Raw genomic sequence first — 16,993 nt, forward strand, 5'->3', positions numbered from 1 at the left:
CTTTCCCCCTCGGCCGGGATGAACTGTGGCAACTTCGGCAGCCCTCACCGCGGCAGAGACGGCAACACTGGCTCACTGGCTAAGGCTGCTCCGCAGGGCTGCAGCGCTTGAAGCCGTGCGGGCACCTTGCGCCTCCAGCTCCTCCCCTTCGGTCGCGGGTCCCGGGACTTTGACTCGGTGCTCCAGGTGGTAGCGGCTGCCGCGCCTGCAGCCTCGGTCCTCGCAGCTCCGGGGGCAAAGGAGGCGAACCGAATTGGCTCCTGGAGCGGAGCGCAACCTGCCGGAGTGGCAGAGCCCTGCGATCCCACCCCAGCTCCGAGGAGAGCGCAGCTGCAGCGGGGGCCGGGGCCCGAGTCGGGCGCTGCCGCCGCACGCGGTGGGGGGCGGGCTGGGGGCGGGGCGGCCGGGGCTGCCTTCTCGGGCGCGATCCCCGAGCGCAGCACCCGGCGCAGCCGAGCCACCTCCCCCGCCGCCCGCTAGCAAGTTTGGCGGCACCGAGCCCGGCGCGCCTCGGGATCCAGGCTCATTTGTTTCCACCTGGCTTTGGTGCGCCCTGCTTGGCGGGGACCCTCGGGAGCGATGCCGATGGATGTGATTTTAGTTGTGTGGTTCTGTGTGTGCACCGCCAGGACAGGTAAGCACAGATGGGAGGTTGGAGGTGTCGGAAAAAGAGGGGACCCCCACCGCTGTGTTTAGTGCCCACACCAGCATGGGGAGACCTGGAGCCGTTCTCTGAGCTGGTCTGGGGAAGGGCAATAACGTGCATTGCTCTTTTGGGTCTCTCTATCCAGCTGGGTGAAAGGGTGAGAAGCAGGACTCGCCGGCTAGGAGAGGTCCCAGTGAGTGCCCCTTCCCGGGGGACGCGGCCTCAGGGACGTAGGAGTGAGGGGCGCGGCCGAGTGGGCGCACCCTCGTGCTGCTAGTAACCAGCTTCTAGGTCCCAGGGAGTCGAAACCCGCAGCGGGGCTGGCCCGCGAGTCCCTTATCTCCGAACTTGAAAGGTGCGGTGGAAACCGCTCTCCCCGACCTCCGCTGGGCCGGGAAGGGGTAGCCTCGGGAGTCGCACCGCAGAGGGAGCGCTTCCGGCCGGCTGCCGGGCGCGGCTGGAGCTGGGGAGGGCGCGGCGCGGCGCGGGGAGAGGGCTGCGGGAGAACCCGGGATCCCGCAATCTCCTGTCCCTTTCTGACTCTCCCCAGGAGAACTCCAGGAGCATTTTTCTCTGCCCGCTCCCGGACCCCAAGGGCTGGGAGAACATTTTTTGGAGGGTGTGTGTGTGGGGATTAGAGCAGTGGCGACAATCTGGGAGGTTTTCCTCCAGCTGCAAATCAGTTTTCCCTTGCTATAATCTCAGGTTTTGGGGTGGGGAGAAGGAGCAAGGATAACGCAAAATTGTCTGAGGTCCCCACTTCGTTCTGCCTCCAGGGATGCAGTTGTGGGGACTCTCGGCGCATCTTTCCCTCTTCCCCCAGCTCCCCCACTCCCTCCCCTACTCCCCTGAGGTTCAGAGACTGGCTTGCGGTTGCCTTCTTCGAGGGGCTAGTGGTAGATGCGGGGAGACTGGGGCGAGGCAGAAAACTGGCAAAATAGGGCTCGCGGCTTGTGATTGCAGGGAGTGTTGGAGCTTTTCAGCCCTACCTCAGCCACCCTAGGTACGAGCTGCCGACTTTGCTCACTTCCCTTCTCTGGAGGCATCGCCTCCTCTGCAGACCGGGAAGCAAGTTTATCTGGAGAGGTTTGAGAAGGGGCTCCAGTCCTTGGCTGGTTGGCTCAAAAGTTCCCTCTGCTTGCACCCAGGCGCCCCTCTTTGGCAGTGAGCCCCCGTGAAGGCCCAGGAGGTGGGTGCCCAGGAGCTTACAGCTGGCCCTTTTCATTTCCCCGGGACCGAGTGTAAAGCAGCTTTCTTCTGCTTCCTCAAAGAGCTTGGTGTGTGGATCTCTCCAGGGACAAAAGAACGCCCCCTCCCATTCCGTTCCTTATCTCCATCCGCGCTTCCCAGGCTGCTAAGACGCCAAGGCTCCTTCTAGACTAAAACACCTGCTCCTAGAATACCAAGGCTCCTTCTAGACTAGAATACCTGCTTCTTGAGCTCAAGTTCATTGGATGGGTTAGTTTTTTAAAACCGAGAACACCCTGGAGGGAATGGCCTCAGGAAGATCAGGTCAGGCGATTCCAGGGCGGAGAGTGGCTGCTAACCCTGAAGGCAGAGGATACGGTGCTGGTGAGCATCTTACCAGAAATTAAAGATAGGGAGAAACTAGATGGCAAGGAGGCAGCCCGCCCCTAAGTTCACATCCTCAAGTGCATATCACTGCCGAACGTGCCTAAATCCTTTTTTCCTCTTATTACTCCTTTGAAAAGTTGCTCCAAGTGCCTTCATCCAGAAGTGGAACATGTTTCCAGGGCTCATTGCTTGGGGAGGAGGTCTTTAAGAACGCGGTCTTTGCCCCCTTTCCACCCTGAATTCCCCTTTCATCTTGTAAAGTTGGTTGTAGGGGAAGATGCATTCATGTATTTATTCTTTCAATGAACAGTTGAATGTCTGGCTGGGTACCAGGATTACTTATGCAAGAAAAGGACTTGGTCCCTGGCTTCTAGGAACTTCCAGCTTAGCTGAGAGTCTAGATAGAAACTGGAACATGTTCTTGTTTTGCAGATTGAGGGGGGAGGAGAGGTAGGAGTATAGATTTGTATTAAGGAAATACAGAGGAGGGAAGGCGTGAATTAATTCCGGGGAGGGGTGGTGGTCAGGGAAGGCTTTACTTAGGAGGTGCCATTTCAGAGTTGTGCCTTGAAGGCTTTGTAGGAAGTTTTCCAGATGGATGGAATGGGAAAGCATTCCAGGGAGAGGGAACAGTTTGTGCAAAGACAGGGAAGCAGGAAAGGATCTGGCCCATTGGTTGTGGCTGTTGCCTAGGGAGCTTGAGTTTTCAGTGTCCCTTGGGCCTACTTGAACACTGGAGACCACATATTTCTTCTACAAAAATTATCAGAAGAATCAGAAAGATGCAGGCGGTGGGGGTGGCAGGGAGAATTATCTCCCCATTTGTACACTGAACATTTCTTGTAGCTTGAGGGGGTATAAACTGTAGTTTTCTTGGATCAACCCTTTGATTTTGCCAGGGAATCACCATTTCCTCCTCATACATCCATTCTCTTCTTAGGTTAGACTGGCTGGCTGATTAGTTCATCAGGATCCAAACAAGCGACTTGGAAAGTTTCTTTGTCAAGTAGGACAATTGTTGTCTGGGCTGTTAACAGGCTTAGATGAAATAAACATGTGGTTCACTTAGTGAGCTCCTCAGATATCACTGCCTTGTAATGGAAATGAATAGATGATATCAGGCACATTTTAATTAAAGCAAGACTGCAGTGTTAGGTATGAAAAGATCGAATGATAGGTGCCATAAGGAAGCTGCTTAAATTGCCCCTTGTTCAGAGAACTTGTTTTAGAGTAAAAAAATGGAGTGTAGAGAGGAGGCGCAGTTCTTTAGTTCTTGTTATTTCTGGTTGAAAAATAATTCTAGGATTTCTAGATAGATCACTAATAATGAAAATTTAGTAGCCTGCAATACTAGCAGTGATAATATGCAATGCTCACTAATTTTCTTCCATATCTTGGAAGTACGGATAATATAAAGAACAGTAATTATCCCTCCCATTGGCTTTCAGTTTGTTTTGCTCTCTGAAAAGGGGGCGACGGGCATATCTCTTATTTCAAAGCCCCCCAAGGCACTGAGTCAATGCCTTTTGCTGCCACCTGCTGGAAAGGAGAGATTTTCTTTTTGAAGCAATTCCCTGGTGGTTCATTAATAATGAGTTGAATAATGGAGCCGTGAAGATGAGCCCCCAGCCTCCAGTGATCATGTACATTTTGGCCGGCTTGGAACAGGTATAGAACATATTCTTCACGAAAATTGCTTTTGGAGTATTGAGCATGAAACTTTGTAGGAGCCCATGGGCCTCAATCTGAGTAAGTGGCTGTGAAATCCTGTGGTTTAAATGCGGTCAAAGAGCATCTTTCTAGCAGGACAACAGCTTCCACTCTGGACAGTGAGCCAGGCCTAGGATAGTAGGCCTGGACCCTGAAAGTGGACAAGTAGGCTTTGGGCCTGAGCCCTCCCTGGATGGAGACCAGGAGTGAACAGTAGTGGCCGCAGTAGCAGCAGGTATCCTGATTAGGGAAGAGGTTCCGGATCCCAAAGTCAGGCCTCTAGTCTGCGACATTGATATGCTGCCTTCCAGGTTTTAAAAATATTTCCTTCCTTCTCAGGAGCTTTTTATCTTGCTTAATTGTAATTCCCAGCTTCAGCCATTTGTATAGCCATTAAGTCCAAAGTAGGAAACTTTAATACAGTTTCCTAGGAAAGGGCAGGAGCTCTATGCTTGGACAAGAGCAGAAACATTAAAATTAAAAAATTTTTTTTCCATGGAGCCAACACTCTCACACTACATAGGGTTCAGGAGAGGCCATGTAAATGCTGCCTTATTAATAGGTTTTCTGATTCCCTAGGCTGTGTGCACATGCTGCTATTGGCACAAGGCATTTTCATCCTGACGGGGACCAATTAAAGGCAGAGAAGAAAACTGTATCCAAAAGCCTAATAGATTTCTTTTCTCTTGTTCTCTTTTTATGGGGTGTTTTCATAATAAGAGCAATACAGTTGCCTTAAAGCCAGAGAAGCTCCTTTGCCTGCAAGTTGTAGGTGGGAGTGGGGGTGTGTGTGGAGTGAATGTAGATTTAATATATGGATTTCACAAACAAATCCAGGGTGAGAGGCTCTTCAAGGTCAACTGGGCATGGAGAAGGAATGGGAGGAAGGAGGCCGTTACCTATTGTGTGATTCTAGTGGAGCTGAGGGTCAGGGAGCTGGAATGGCTTAGAGAACTAGTCTTACCAAAGGCAGAAGAAACAAACCCCAGCTGGGCCCCACGGATGTGCCCAACTGAGCTGCTGGAGTGTTCATATGGTTACCACTGACATCTTACAATTCTGGGAGGCGGGTATTATCATTCCCATTTTTTAAGTGAAGAAACTGAGGCTCTGAGAAGTGATTTTTCCAAGGGTATAGAATTAGCAGGGGGAAGAGACAGATGAAACTGGCTTTTAATTTATTGTCCACAGTGCTTTCTGGATTGAGTGTGCTGTGTTCTCATTTAGGGGTGTATTCTTCCAGTTCTACAAAGTCTCTTTGGGTGCTTTTCAGGCTTGCCCAATTGCAGGGCCCCTAGTCTGAGAGATTTGAGCATCTTAAGGATGACCAGATGACCATCATAGAAGGTCGTTAGTCCCTGTATCAGTCAATATTATCACAATGATGTTGCATGATACACAACCCAAAACTCAGTGGCTTGAAGCAACAATCATTTATTTTGGTTCACTTGTCTGTAGGTTGGTTTGGTGTTGGTTCGTCTGGGCCAGGTTTAAGGTTGGTTTCGAACTTGGATAGGTGCCTGCTCCACCTGTCTCTGTCTCCTCAGGCCGGTGGGTCAGGAGGGCCATGTTCTTCTCATTGTGGTGCAGGAGTACGAGAAAACAAACCCTATCATACACACACATTCAAGCCTCTGCTTCTCTAATGTCACTAATGTCCCAGTGGCCAAAACGTGGGCGAGCTCAAAATCAAGAGATGGTGAGGTTTACTCCCATTCTAGTGGTAGGAGCTGCAAAACCAAATAGCAAAGGCTGTGGATGTGGGAGGGGATTTGAGGACAAAAAACTTCAGTCAACTTTGTTTCCTTCTCCTGCACACCATCCTGTCCTCTTATGGATACTCTTCTGAAATCATTGCACCCTAAGCAATAATCATGCCCTTAATCATTAGGTAATTAATCATTTCCTCAATTCAGACTCCTCCATATCTGTGGCCCTGTGAAGGCACTGGGGCTGCAGATGCTTCCTTCCTCTTGCGTTCAGCAAAGGGCACATTCTCGAGACCACTTTCCAAATGCCTGGCCTGAGAGAGACCAGGTTGGAGGTACTCTGAGCTTTAACTTCTGCCATCTAGATGTAGAATATTGTAGATGAAACTGAAATATTAGTTTCTTGCCTGTCTTTCCAAGGTGGTCGCAGAAATGCTAGCCTCTGAGCTCACTTGGAGAAAAACATCACCAGTTTTGGCAACAAGCTCATAGTACTGTGACTTGGGCTAATACCTGCCCATCTAGCTCAGCTCTTCCTTGTGTGGTGTAGGTACTCATTTTTCAGTCTTTGTGGATTGAGTCTGGGTATGGGATGAGCAGTATCAGGTAGGTAGGATGGAAACTTAAGGTTAGATCTTATTTAAAATGTAAATCAGGACTTATGTCACCTCTCCACTCCCTTATACACAAACCCTCCATGATATCCCACTAGAGTTAGAATGACATCCTAGTACCACGTTGTGGGGCCCAGGCCTTATATGATTTAGTCCTTGCCCATCCCTTGGCCTCATGTTCTCCTACTCTCTTCCTGGCCCATTCTGTTCCAGCCACACCTGCCCTTTTTCTGCTCCTTGATCATGCCAAGTCTGTTCCTGGAGATCTCTTTTCTCCATTTTTCCCTTTCTAGGCATTCAGGTGCCAGCTCAAAAGAACCTTCCCCAACCCTTCTTTCTAAAGTAGGGCCCTGGAGTTGGGTGGTGGTGCAAGCCTGTAGTTCCAGCTACTAGGGCAGCTAAGATGGGAGGATCATTGGAGTTCAGGAGTGCAAGGCTGCACTGAGCTATAATTGTGCCATTGCAGTACAGGCTGGGTGACATACTAACAGAGAAAGACCTTGTCTCTAAAAAATTAAAAAAACAATGAAGTAGAGCCCTCATCCAGATTGCTTTTAATCTCATAACTCTGCTTTAGTTTCTTCACAGCATTTATTGCCATCTCCAATTATCTTATTTATTTGTTTGTTTAATTTTTGTCTCCTACCCACCACCCCCTCCACACTCCAGCCAGGAACGCAGGCTCCCTGAGCAGCCCAGCAATGTGTATGTTACACAGTCCACACCCAATCTTGCCTGTTGACAAATTAGTAACAATGGATGCAGAGTGGATGGGAAGAAGAGCTGTCTGTGTAAACTGGTGGCATAACTGGCTGTACCTGAAAGGGTACAGGGGACTGGGGAAGGTTGACAAGTGAGAAGGCAGTCTTATGCACTGTGTCTTCAGTTGAACCTTCAGTCTGCCTTGGCAACAACAGGTTTCTGCTGCAAAGAGACCTTCTTGACCAGTTTTCTGTTAGGATAAGAATAGGTAGTGGAGGCTGTTCCTGTTTCCTAACGGGGAAGGAGTTAAGGAGAGGGTAGATTTCCTTCTCTGAGTCTGCAGAGCCAGCAGTGGAGGTGGAAGGCCAGGTCAGGCTGTGACTGCTCATGATGCCTGGCTCAGCATTCCCTCAGTGGGAGCAGGAGTCACTCTCAATCTTGCCTCAGCCACCACATTACCATCAGATGAAAGTTGGCTGCAGTTGCTGATTAAAACATTTCCAACTGCGCAATCTGAATAGCACTATTGAGATGCTAAGTGTAGATAGACAGAGCCCTTATGAATGGCTTAAACATAGTTCCTTAGAGTGATCTCTCACTTTATATATCTGTATCTGTATATCTCCATATAGATAGATACACAGATATACAGATAGATGGAAATGACTTTAGAGTCATGAATGAATCATTCCACAGAGCACTCCCTGGGTGAGAGGCATCTGAGGAATTTGCCTTTCTCAGACTAGAGTAGGAGGCTGAGGGCCTTGTTCCTTTGCACGGAGGTTCTTTAACCAGAGTTGTCTGAGTATCTAACGTTCCATTCAGGAATCCCTGTGGATGGAAATATACCGTCATTCCAGAGAGTCTCCATCTTGGCCAGTCCCTCCGCCACTTTTCTCCAGCAGGAACTGGGCCCCTCTCATTTCCTCCCCCCTTCTCATAGGTGGGCACTCTGGGGCGTGTTTACTGGAGGTGCAGATTTTGCTACTGTATCTATCTCTGAGGCAGGTAGGTCAGGGCCACAGGCCCCAGATCCATAAAAGCTTAGAAACCCAAAGTTTCTTCAGGACTCATCTGACAATAAAATCTATCCTGAGGTGAGCTCATTTGATGGCAAAATTTGACCTCAACTGGTATGAGACTCTTTAGGTTCTTTGTGTATGCCAGTTACAGAGGGATATATCACGCTTTTTGCTCCAGAAATATTCTGTTTGATTATGGGATGCCAATTTAGACTTTACTGAAGATGTTACATAAAATGTAATATGTACTCTATAAAACCTTTCTAACATATGACACATTTTGAATTTTGAAATATATTTAGTCCCAAGGGTTTTGGATAAGGAATTATCAATCTATGATGGGAAGTGGGAATGGGAAAATGTACAAAGAAACTACAGTGTCCGAGGGGCGATGGAGCAGAGTTGCTCTCCTTTACCTTCCAGGGAGAGACTCCCCAGCGGCTCATCTTTGGCTTCTTTGCCGTCTCTGCCACTCCCTGCCTCTGTAATTCCTCCTCTGTGTTGCTACCAGCAGTCTTCATTTTAAGCTAAAACAGCTCTTTGTTTCTTTCCAGGGGTGGGCTTTGGGATAGATCCTGACCTTCAGATGGATATTATCACCGAGCTTGACCTTGTGAATACCACCCTTGGAGTCACTCAGGTGTCCGGAATGCACAATGCCAGCAAAGCATTTTTATTTCAAGGTAAAGTCAACTCTTTCTTTGCATGGGGGCACAGGTGGGGAGAAGGGTCTGTCTGGGGAGTCTTCATCTGGTGTATGTTTTTCTGGGGATCACTTTTGCTGCTTCTCTTGTGTTATTGTCCTGAGTTCTCAGATATGCAGCAAGTATTCTGAGGGTCAGAGGGAGGCATCAGAGGACATGGTATTAAAATATTTCCTTGACGGGTAGCACCTGTGGCTCAAAGGAGTAGGGTGCCGGCCCCATATGCCAGAGGTGGTGGGTTCAAACCCAACCCTGGCCAAAAACTGCAACCCCCCCCACCCCAACAAACAAAAAAAATTTCCTTGACAATTTTGGTAGGACCTAATGTGAAATGAATTTGCAAACCCCCTTGGAGATCATTGGCTAGCCATATTATTTGTATAGTCTGTTTCTCTAGCTATTATCTATTTCTTTACCTGTGCCTATTTCTGTATCTGTATCTATATCTTTTATTTAATAAGTAGGCCATGAGAACAGAGGATGTCTATTGTGGCTGCATTCTCTTTGAGTATAGCTTATGTGGTCATATCCATTATAAAATGGACTATAATTCATCAAATCATCCAACAAGCATTTATAGAAGCAGTATGGTGTGGTTCTTAGAAGCATGGCATCTTAGTCCATTTTTCTGTTGCTTATTACAGAGTACCTGAAATGGGGCAACTTACTGTTTAAAAAGGATTTTTTGCTTGTCGTTATGGAGGCTGAGAAGTCCAAGGTCAAGGGGCTGTATCTGGTGAGGGCTTTCTTGCTGGTAGGGGCTCTCTGCAGAGTTTCTAGGAAGTGCAGAACATTACAGGGTAAGGAGGCTGAGTAGGCTCACTCTATTTTTACAAAACCTCCAGTCCCACTCTTCTAATAAGCCATTAACTGGTTAATCCATGAATGGGTTAATGCATTTATGAGGGCAGAGGCCAATCACCTCTTAAAGACCCTACCCCTTAATTCTATTGCATTGGGGGTTACATTTCAACATGAGTTTTGGAGAAAACAGATATTCAAACCATAGCACAGGGACTCTGGAGCCCTTCAGCCTGGGATCAAGTTCCAGCCCTGCCACCTATTGATTTTGAGACTTTGGGCAACTACTTAGCCTGACTGTGCCTCAGTGTCCTCATCTACATATCACTTCCCTCATGGTGTTATAAGGATGAGAGGAGCTGAGCTATTAAACTGTTTAAAACAGCTCCTGGTACAGAGGAAATGCTCAGTGAGTACTAGTTATCATTATGGCATTCCTACTATACCCAAGGCAACATGCCAAGAGCGTGGTTACCACTAAGAGTGAGGAAGATTGATGCAGCCCTTCCTCTATATAATGAAGGGAAACAGTCATGACACAAGTAATTATTAAATTACAATTGCTAGTCTTACAGTGAAGGGATGTCTAGGCTGCCAAATGAGAGTAACACAGGGACATCTGATTTAACTGGAATTGGAAGTGGTGGCAGTCAGGAACAGCTACCTTGAAACAATATGTCTTAGCCAATTGTGCTGCTATATCAAAGCATTGCAGACTGGATAATTTATTTTATTTTATTTTTTTCCGGTTAATTTGAGGGTGCAGAGAAATAGGTTACAATGTTTGCATCTGTTAGGTAAAGTCACTCTTACAATTGTGTCTTGTCCCCAAGAGGTATGCCATATACCCTAATATTGTGCCCATTAAGTGGGAGCACACCCATCTCCCTCCCTCCTTCTCTCATCCCCCTTCATTCTTGAATTGATTTGGGGTGTGTATTAGATTGACTGACTGGGTAAATTGTAACTGATAGGAATTTATTTCTTAAAGTTGGGGTGGCTGGGAAGTCCAAGATCAAGGCATCGGTAGACTCAGTGTCTGATGAGCATTGTTTTTCTCTATTTCCAAGGCGACACCGTGTTGCCGTGTCCTCTGGAGGGGATGTATGCTGTCTCCTCACGTGGTGCAAGGGATGGAAGGGTGCAAGCAAAGGACTGGCTAGCTCTCTTGAACCTTTTTCTAAGGACACCAAGCTGTTCAGAGGGCAGAACCCCTGTGACTTCATGTCCTCCTGAAGGCCCAACCTCTTAATACTAAGCCCAGAGACATGGTAGGGCAAATAGCTAGAGTAGAATTAATTATTTCCTCTTATAGAGGCAATGTCCTTGTGTGTCCTCTACCCAATGTTCCACAAGTCATGGGACTTTCCAGTTCCATTGGTGGGATTAGGCACTACTTATACTTATTGTGTGTGTGTGTGCACGTGCGTGTGTATGTGTATGCGGGCTGCTATTACCTTTTGGGTGGTTCCCTTCTGTCCTCGGGTCATTTTCTTACATACATACACTAATCAGTACTCCAGTAAGTACTGATTTGGAGGTAGATCTGCGTTTCTCTCTTTGTGCTGCTGGGTTTTTTCTTGTATTCGGTCCTGTGAAATCTAGGTGCCTTGGTCTAATCAGACTCTTACCCTCCTCTTGTCAACTCAGGGAACTGCCAGACTGCCTGCGTCCCCTCTTCCTCTGCCACAGCCTGGAAACTCTCTCAGAGCAATGAGCTGTGGTAATTGTAGGGCTCATCTGTCTTGTATCTCATCTCTCAAGGATCCCTGCCCTTCATTGACTAATGTCTAGTGTCTTGAAAACTGCTATTCCATCAAACACTCACTTTAAATCTACCTTCAAATTGATTAAAATTGGATAAAATTAAAAATTCATTTTCTCTGCCACACTAGCCATATTTCATGTGGTGAGTGGTTACCATATGGGCTGGTACAAGTCTGGAGAGCCTATGGGAAGCCTTCAAAATATTGTTTTTCTTTCTTTCTGATTTTTTTTTTTTTTTTTCGAGACAGAGTCTCAAGCTGTTGCTCTGGGTAGAGTGTGTGGCATCACAGCTCACAGCAACCTCTAACTCCTGGACTTAAGCGATTCTCTTGCCTCAGCCTCCTAAGTAGCTGAGACTAGAGGTACCCGCCACAATGCCTGGCTATTTTTTGGTTGCAGTTCAGCCACGGCTGGGTTTGAGCCCACCACCCTCGTTACATGGGGCCAGCACCATACCCACTGAGCCACAGGTACGGCTCTTTTTTTTTTTTGGAGACAGAGTCTCACTATGTTGCCCTCAGTATTGTGCTTTGGTGTCACAGCTCACAGCAATCTCAAACTCTTCAGCTTAAGCAATTCTCTTGCCTCAGCCTCCCAAGTAGCTGGGACTACAGTGCCCACCACAATGCCTGTCTATTTTTTTGGTTGCAATTGTCATTGTTGTTTAGCAGGCCTGGGCTGGGTTCAAACCTGCCAGCCCCAGTGTATGTGGCTGGCACCCTAGCCACTGAGCTACAGGCACTGAGCCCAAAATCTTATTTTTCAAGGTTAATCCCTAACAGCCATTAGCAATCTACTGAAGCTCTACCTCAAAGTACCCCATCTAGTTATTGATGAAACGGCATTAATAATAGTTATCTACTATATATGGTTGTAGCACATATGTAATAAATAAATATAGATAAAGTGCTAGAACATGACAAGATCTCGTTAAATGTGAGTCCATGCATTTTAAAGTAGTAAGCTTTAGCTTTTTTCTCCTTGTGTGTGGCATCTGCTTTGTGTGTCATTAATGTCAGATTTTAGCCTGCAGAGGATTAGGAGGCTAGAAAAGGCAGAAGATTGGGGAATTACAGAACATAGGATTTAGCACTTTGTGTTCTAATTTTTTTCATCCTCACCACAACCATACAAAGCAGGTATTATTATCACCTTCGTTTGTCAATGAGCACGTGGAAGTACTTTGAGGCCATACTAAGAACGCCAGTAGATACGTCTCTTAACGTCTTCCAGCCTTAGTTTCCTTACCTGGAAGCAGGATGAATATGGAGACTGATTATGAAGAATTAAATGAAAATACTTGGGAAAGTACTTTCTGAAGTGCAAAGTGTAAAAAATGGGTTCATTATTCTTTCCTTCATTTATTTTTATTTCCTCTAATATTTCACCATTCCAGGTCCAGCTGTGAGGTGATGTGTGTTTAGGGAATGAAAACCTTCATTTCAAAGCTGGCCTATTAATATTGCTGATAAATTTAAGTGGAAAGCCCGTTTACCTGGAAGCATTTCTACAGAACCAAATGTAAATCTTGATAGGATTTATTTTGGGACTAGCCAGCTTTTGAGTGTTATTTTTGTTATTGCTGTCCTTATATAAGTACAAAGAATAAGTAAGATTTTTTATTTTCTTCTTGCCTGAAACAAATTACTGGATACATAGTTTTGGGGATTAGGGTTGGTGTGGGAAGGAGAGTGAGTGGCTATGTATAAGACCGGGATAGAGCCTCTCTAAGCTAAAAATCATCCTAAATAGCATTAGATTTTCAAAAATCAGCTTGGAATACCTCTGCTTCGCTTTGAGTGGGACTTGGAGAAGATCTGAGAGGTTGAAACTGTACTTCTCCCTAACTGACAGTGTCTCAGTGTTACATAGGTGAGAGAATATGTCACTGGTGTTTCATTTATAAAAGTGAACTAGAATATGCATGAATACAAATTCTTTAGTACGTGGCTTTTTTTTTTTTCTCTTGCCAGGGAAGTGCTACCTTTCAGGAGTTCTGTTTTCAGAAGAGTTTCTAAAGAAAGAATAGATAGTATCTTTCAAGGAGCTTGTTTTATGTGACAAGATAGAACAAAGACTAACGTAGGCTACTTGGAGGGGAAGATCCAGAAATGTAGCATCTATTTGCATTCTAGGGTTTGAGCTAGGTGTTGTGGAAGACAGACAAAAAAGGCCAAGATCGAATAAGGCAAAGATCGTTACTGTTTGGAAGGGCAAATACACCATGACCTCAGACACTCAGTGCAAAGGAAGAGAGAATGGTTTTGCAGTTGAATGGGCTAGAAGTCCTGAGAATGGTCAAGAAAGACATTTCTTCCCACTGAATGACCTGGGAAAGGTATTGGAGGGGTGGTGGCCCCTGAACCAGATCTACAGATATGTAGAGGAATTTAATATGTAGTTTCCATTTCATAGGCACGCTGCCCATGTGTAATCATGTTCACAAAACAGTGCTTGAGGCTTGAGCTATATCTCTTAATGCTTAGAAAATTTGAGTAAGATGGAGTTACCCAAAGGGTTTGTTTAATGCTGATCTTCCAGATTTCCTGCCACCCACTATTGCCCAAGTCTGAATTGTTTTTTCTGTTGATTGGATGCGCCTAGTCACTAATTACCTCTGGGAGCATTTACGAGTCAGCCTCACTTTGAGTGGAGTGATTTAGTATAACTTTGCATTTAATCAATTAGTAGAGTGATTCAATTCACATACCGGTGTCTCCCAAATATAGGCACTTTCACTCTTGCCAAATAAAAACTCAAGCAAGCTGCAAGAGTGGAGTGGGTTTTCAAGTCCCTCTTTGGGGCAAATTAACACCTGCACTGGCTTATTCTGGAAAGCATTAAATGGCTATTGACTAAATGTATATCATCGAGCAAATAAACTCCGTATTTATTGCCCAAATCTGCAAACTTCTAACATTCACATGAAAATCTCTTCTCTCGGTCATGCTTCTTCTTCCGTGAAGTAAAGATGGAGAGAGAGAGCAGAGGATGCAAAATGATAAGAATTCTTTTGGTAACTCTTCTGTATATAAGCCAATTTCATAACAAACAAATTTGTCTTGGGAAAATTGCTTTACCTCTTGGAATTTGTTCCCTCTTGAGACACTGTATAATAAGGGTAATGTCTATGAGACAAGATACTTTTCAGGATTCATTTAGATAATGTAAAGAGGTTGTAAGTGAGGAAAAGAAACTTAAATGTTCATTAATATTATTAAAGGTATTTATTAGGAAATATTCACTTCTTTATTAAATATCTAGCAAGTGTCCAATTTGTACTAGGCACTCTTTAAAGCATGAAGGATATAGCAGTGAGCAAATCAGGCCAGGACAGTAAGCAAATAAATGTAGTGTATATTTAGCTTACATGACTTAAAAACATTCATGTACTTAAACTTTTTGCCTCTAGTGGTATATGTTTGAAATTACCCACTGTACTTAATTCCTAATGAGGCTGGATAACTGTCATCTGAACTAGTTTTTTTCTGTGGGTGTGAAAAAAATGACTTTAAATACCTAAAATTTGTCATTTAATCCTTCCACTAGTCTTCCTATGTATGTGTTGTTTTCACATTCCTTATTTGGATGAGGAAACTGAGGCCTGGGGGAATTGCAGGAACTCATCTGTAACCACAGAGTAGCTGCCTGGGCACACACAGGATTCCAACTCAGCAGTCTGTTTGCAGAGTCTGTGTCTTAACCCCACTTCACCTAAGGCTGAGGAAGGTGAAGGAAGGAAGGCTTCACAAGAGAGGAAACGATTAAGCGCAATGTGATAGAGATATAAACTTCTCTTAAGAGCCACCAAAGGACATCTGCCAAAATACCTTTTGACAGGTATTTGATTGAAATCAACCAGGACAGATGGTTGTCTTGTTAGGAGGTGAATTCCATTTAATGAAATGTTCATGATTCTTCCACTCAGAGGGGCCTGCTGAATACCTGGAGATAAATACTTAGTGATCTGTTTTGGCTGTTTAAAGAGAATGTGCAAGAACATCAGAATGAACCACCCGGCTATGCTTTAATAGGTATCCATTTTAAAATGTAGTCTCTGTGGCCATTGGGCCGGGGTTTTCTTGCGAGGGCATTGTGGGAAAATTAGATCTGCACCGACTATGGTGCTCTTTGATAAATGCTCTGATTTTTAATTGGGATTTATTTTAACATATTGGGACTAAACTCTTTTCTGTGGGAACACATCTCTAAAATTAGAATGTAAATCAGTGGAAAACTATGATTTGATATGCAAATATTTTATTTAAATACAACTTTTCATGGACGCAGCCAATGCATGAAGTGGAGCCAAGATGGAACGATAAGCAAGGCTGGCTCTATCCTCAGGGCTTACAGTCAGTTAAAAGGAAAGCACACACACCTCCTGGCAGCATCAGGTCACAGAAGCAGGCATGGGGCCATGTGCCTGGCCACCAGCACCTACTCCTGGCTCTTTCACTGTGGGTATATCATTTAATGTCCTCTGTCCTCAGCTCTCATTTGTAGGATTTTTATCTTGACAAGGAACTAGTTTACAAAACAAAAGAAAAATCCAGACAAGCACAAAGGATGATATAAGCAACCATCCTGGAGCTGTCCCCTAGAATCAACACATGCTTTGAATCTTTAAAAAATAGTAACAAAGTAAATGGAAGTCCCTATGTTCCCCTCCCAGTCCTTTCCTCTGCCAGTCGCCCTAGAGTCCTCCACTGATGTGTCAATGAGTGTCCAGTCCCTGTGTGTGTTTGTGTATGTGTGTGTACATGCTTATATATTAGCATGTTTATATACTTACATGTGTACAAGGTGGGTAACAGAGTGAGGATATGTATGCCTTTGGAGTCAGACTCCCTATGTTTAAATCCCAGATATGACTCTTGGTAGCCATGTCATCTTGGGCAAGTTTTTTAACTTCTCTGCCTCATTTTTCCCCTTTGTAGTCTGGGTAAATAAAGCCTCCATCTCATACTATTGTTCTGTGGATGAAGCTAGTTGACTTATGTATAATGTCTTAGAACATGATTGGATACATAGCAAACATGCAATGACTATTAGCTGTTGCTTTGTGTGGTTTGCATAATTTCTAAATGGTGAATATAGTATGAATCTTTCTGAAACTAACCATTATTCTTTTGAAGACATTTAGTTAGGTCTAATTCAGTGGTTCTCAACCTTCCTAATGCTGCATCCCTTTGATGCAGTTCCTATGGGTTGTGGCCCACAGGTTGAGAACCACTGGTCTAGTTCATTAGTTTGGACCGCTGCATAATACTGCAACGTATTCATTCATTTGCCTGTTGACAGAAACTTGGCTTGGTTCAGGGTTTTGACTAACACTACTGCAGTGCACATCTTTGTTCGTGCTTCCTTGTCCATGGTTCTGAGATTCTTAAGGTACTTCATCTTAGAGAGGACTCTTTAAGAGAATCTTTAATTGTCCAGCAATCCATTAGTCCAATCCCATACCTGGTTACCCTCCTCGATGAAGATAACACTACATCATGAGGTGGCAAATATTACTTTTGGACAACTCTGTTAGAAATAATTTGATGGAAGATGAATTTTGCTTTAACAATGCTTTCCCATTGGTCCCACCTAAATCACTCCAGTCACATTGGCCACTTTTTGTTTCCTCAAATATGCCGAGATTTCCCCTGACCTATACCATGATTCCTATTTGCATTTGGACTGGAAGACCTCCTTGATTCTGCACTTTCTGTATCTGGCTCTTTTTTTTTTTTTT

General features: G+C 45.2%; 1 protein-coding gene across 3 annotated transcripts in view; it reads left to right on the forward strand.

Moving 5' to 3' along the window:
- Positions 1-405: 405 nt before the first annotated feature.
- NELL1 (neural EGFL like 1) overlaps positions 406-16,993 on the forward strand; it is an 821,103-nt gene continuing 804,515 nt past the window's right edge. For all 3 annotated transcript variants that reach the window (XM_003781182.2, XM_003781183.2, XM_003781184.2), the window contains exons 1-2: positions 406-634; positions 8,533-8,661. In XM_003781182.2, the coding sequence (XP_003781230.1) occupies positions 580-634; positions 8,533-8,661 (184 nt within the window). In that variant the 5' untranslated portion in view covers positions 406-579. The remainder of the gene's footprint in view (positions 635-8,532; positions 8,662-16,993) is intronic.

Source organism: Otolemur garnettii, unplaced genomic scaffold (assembly GCF_000181295.1).
Source record: "Otolemur garnettii isolate 467f Iridium unplaced genomic scaffold, OtoGar3 scaffold00001, whole genome shotgun sequence".
NCBI lineage: Eukaryota > Metazoa > Chordata > Mammalia > Primates > Galagidae > Otolemur > Otolemur garnettii.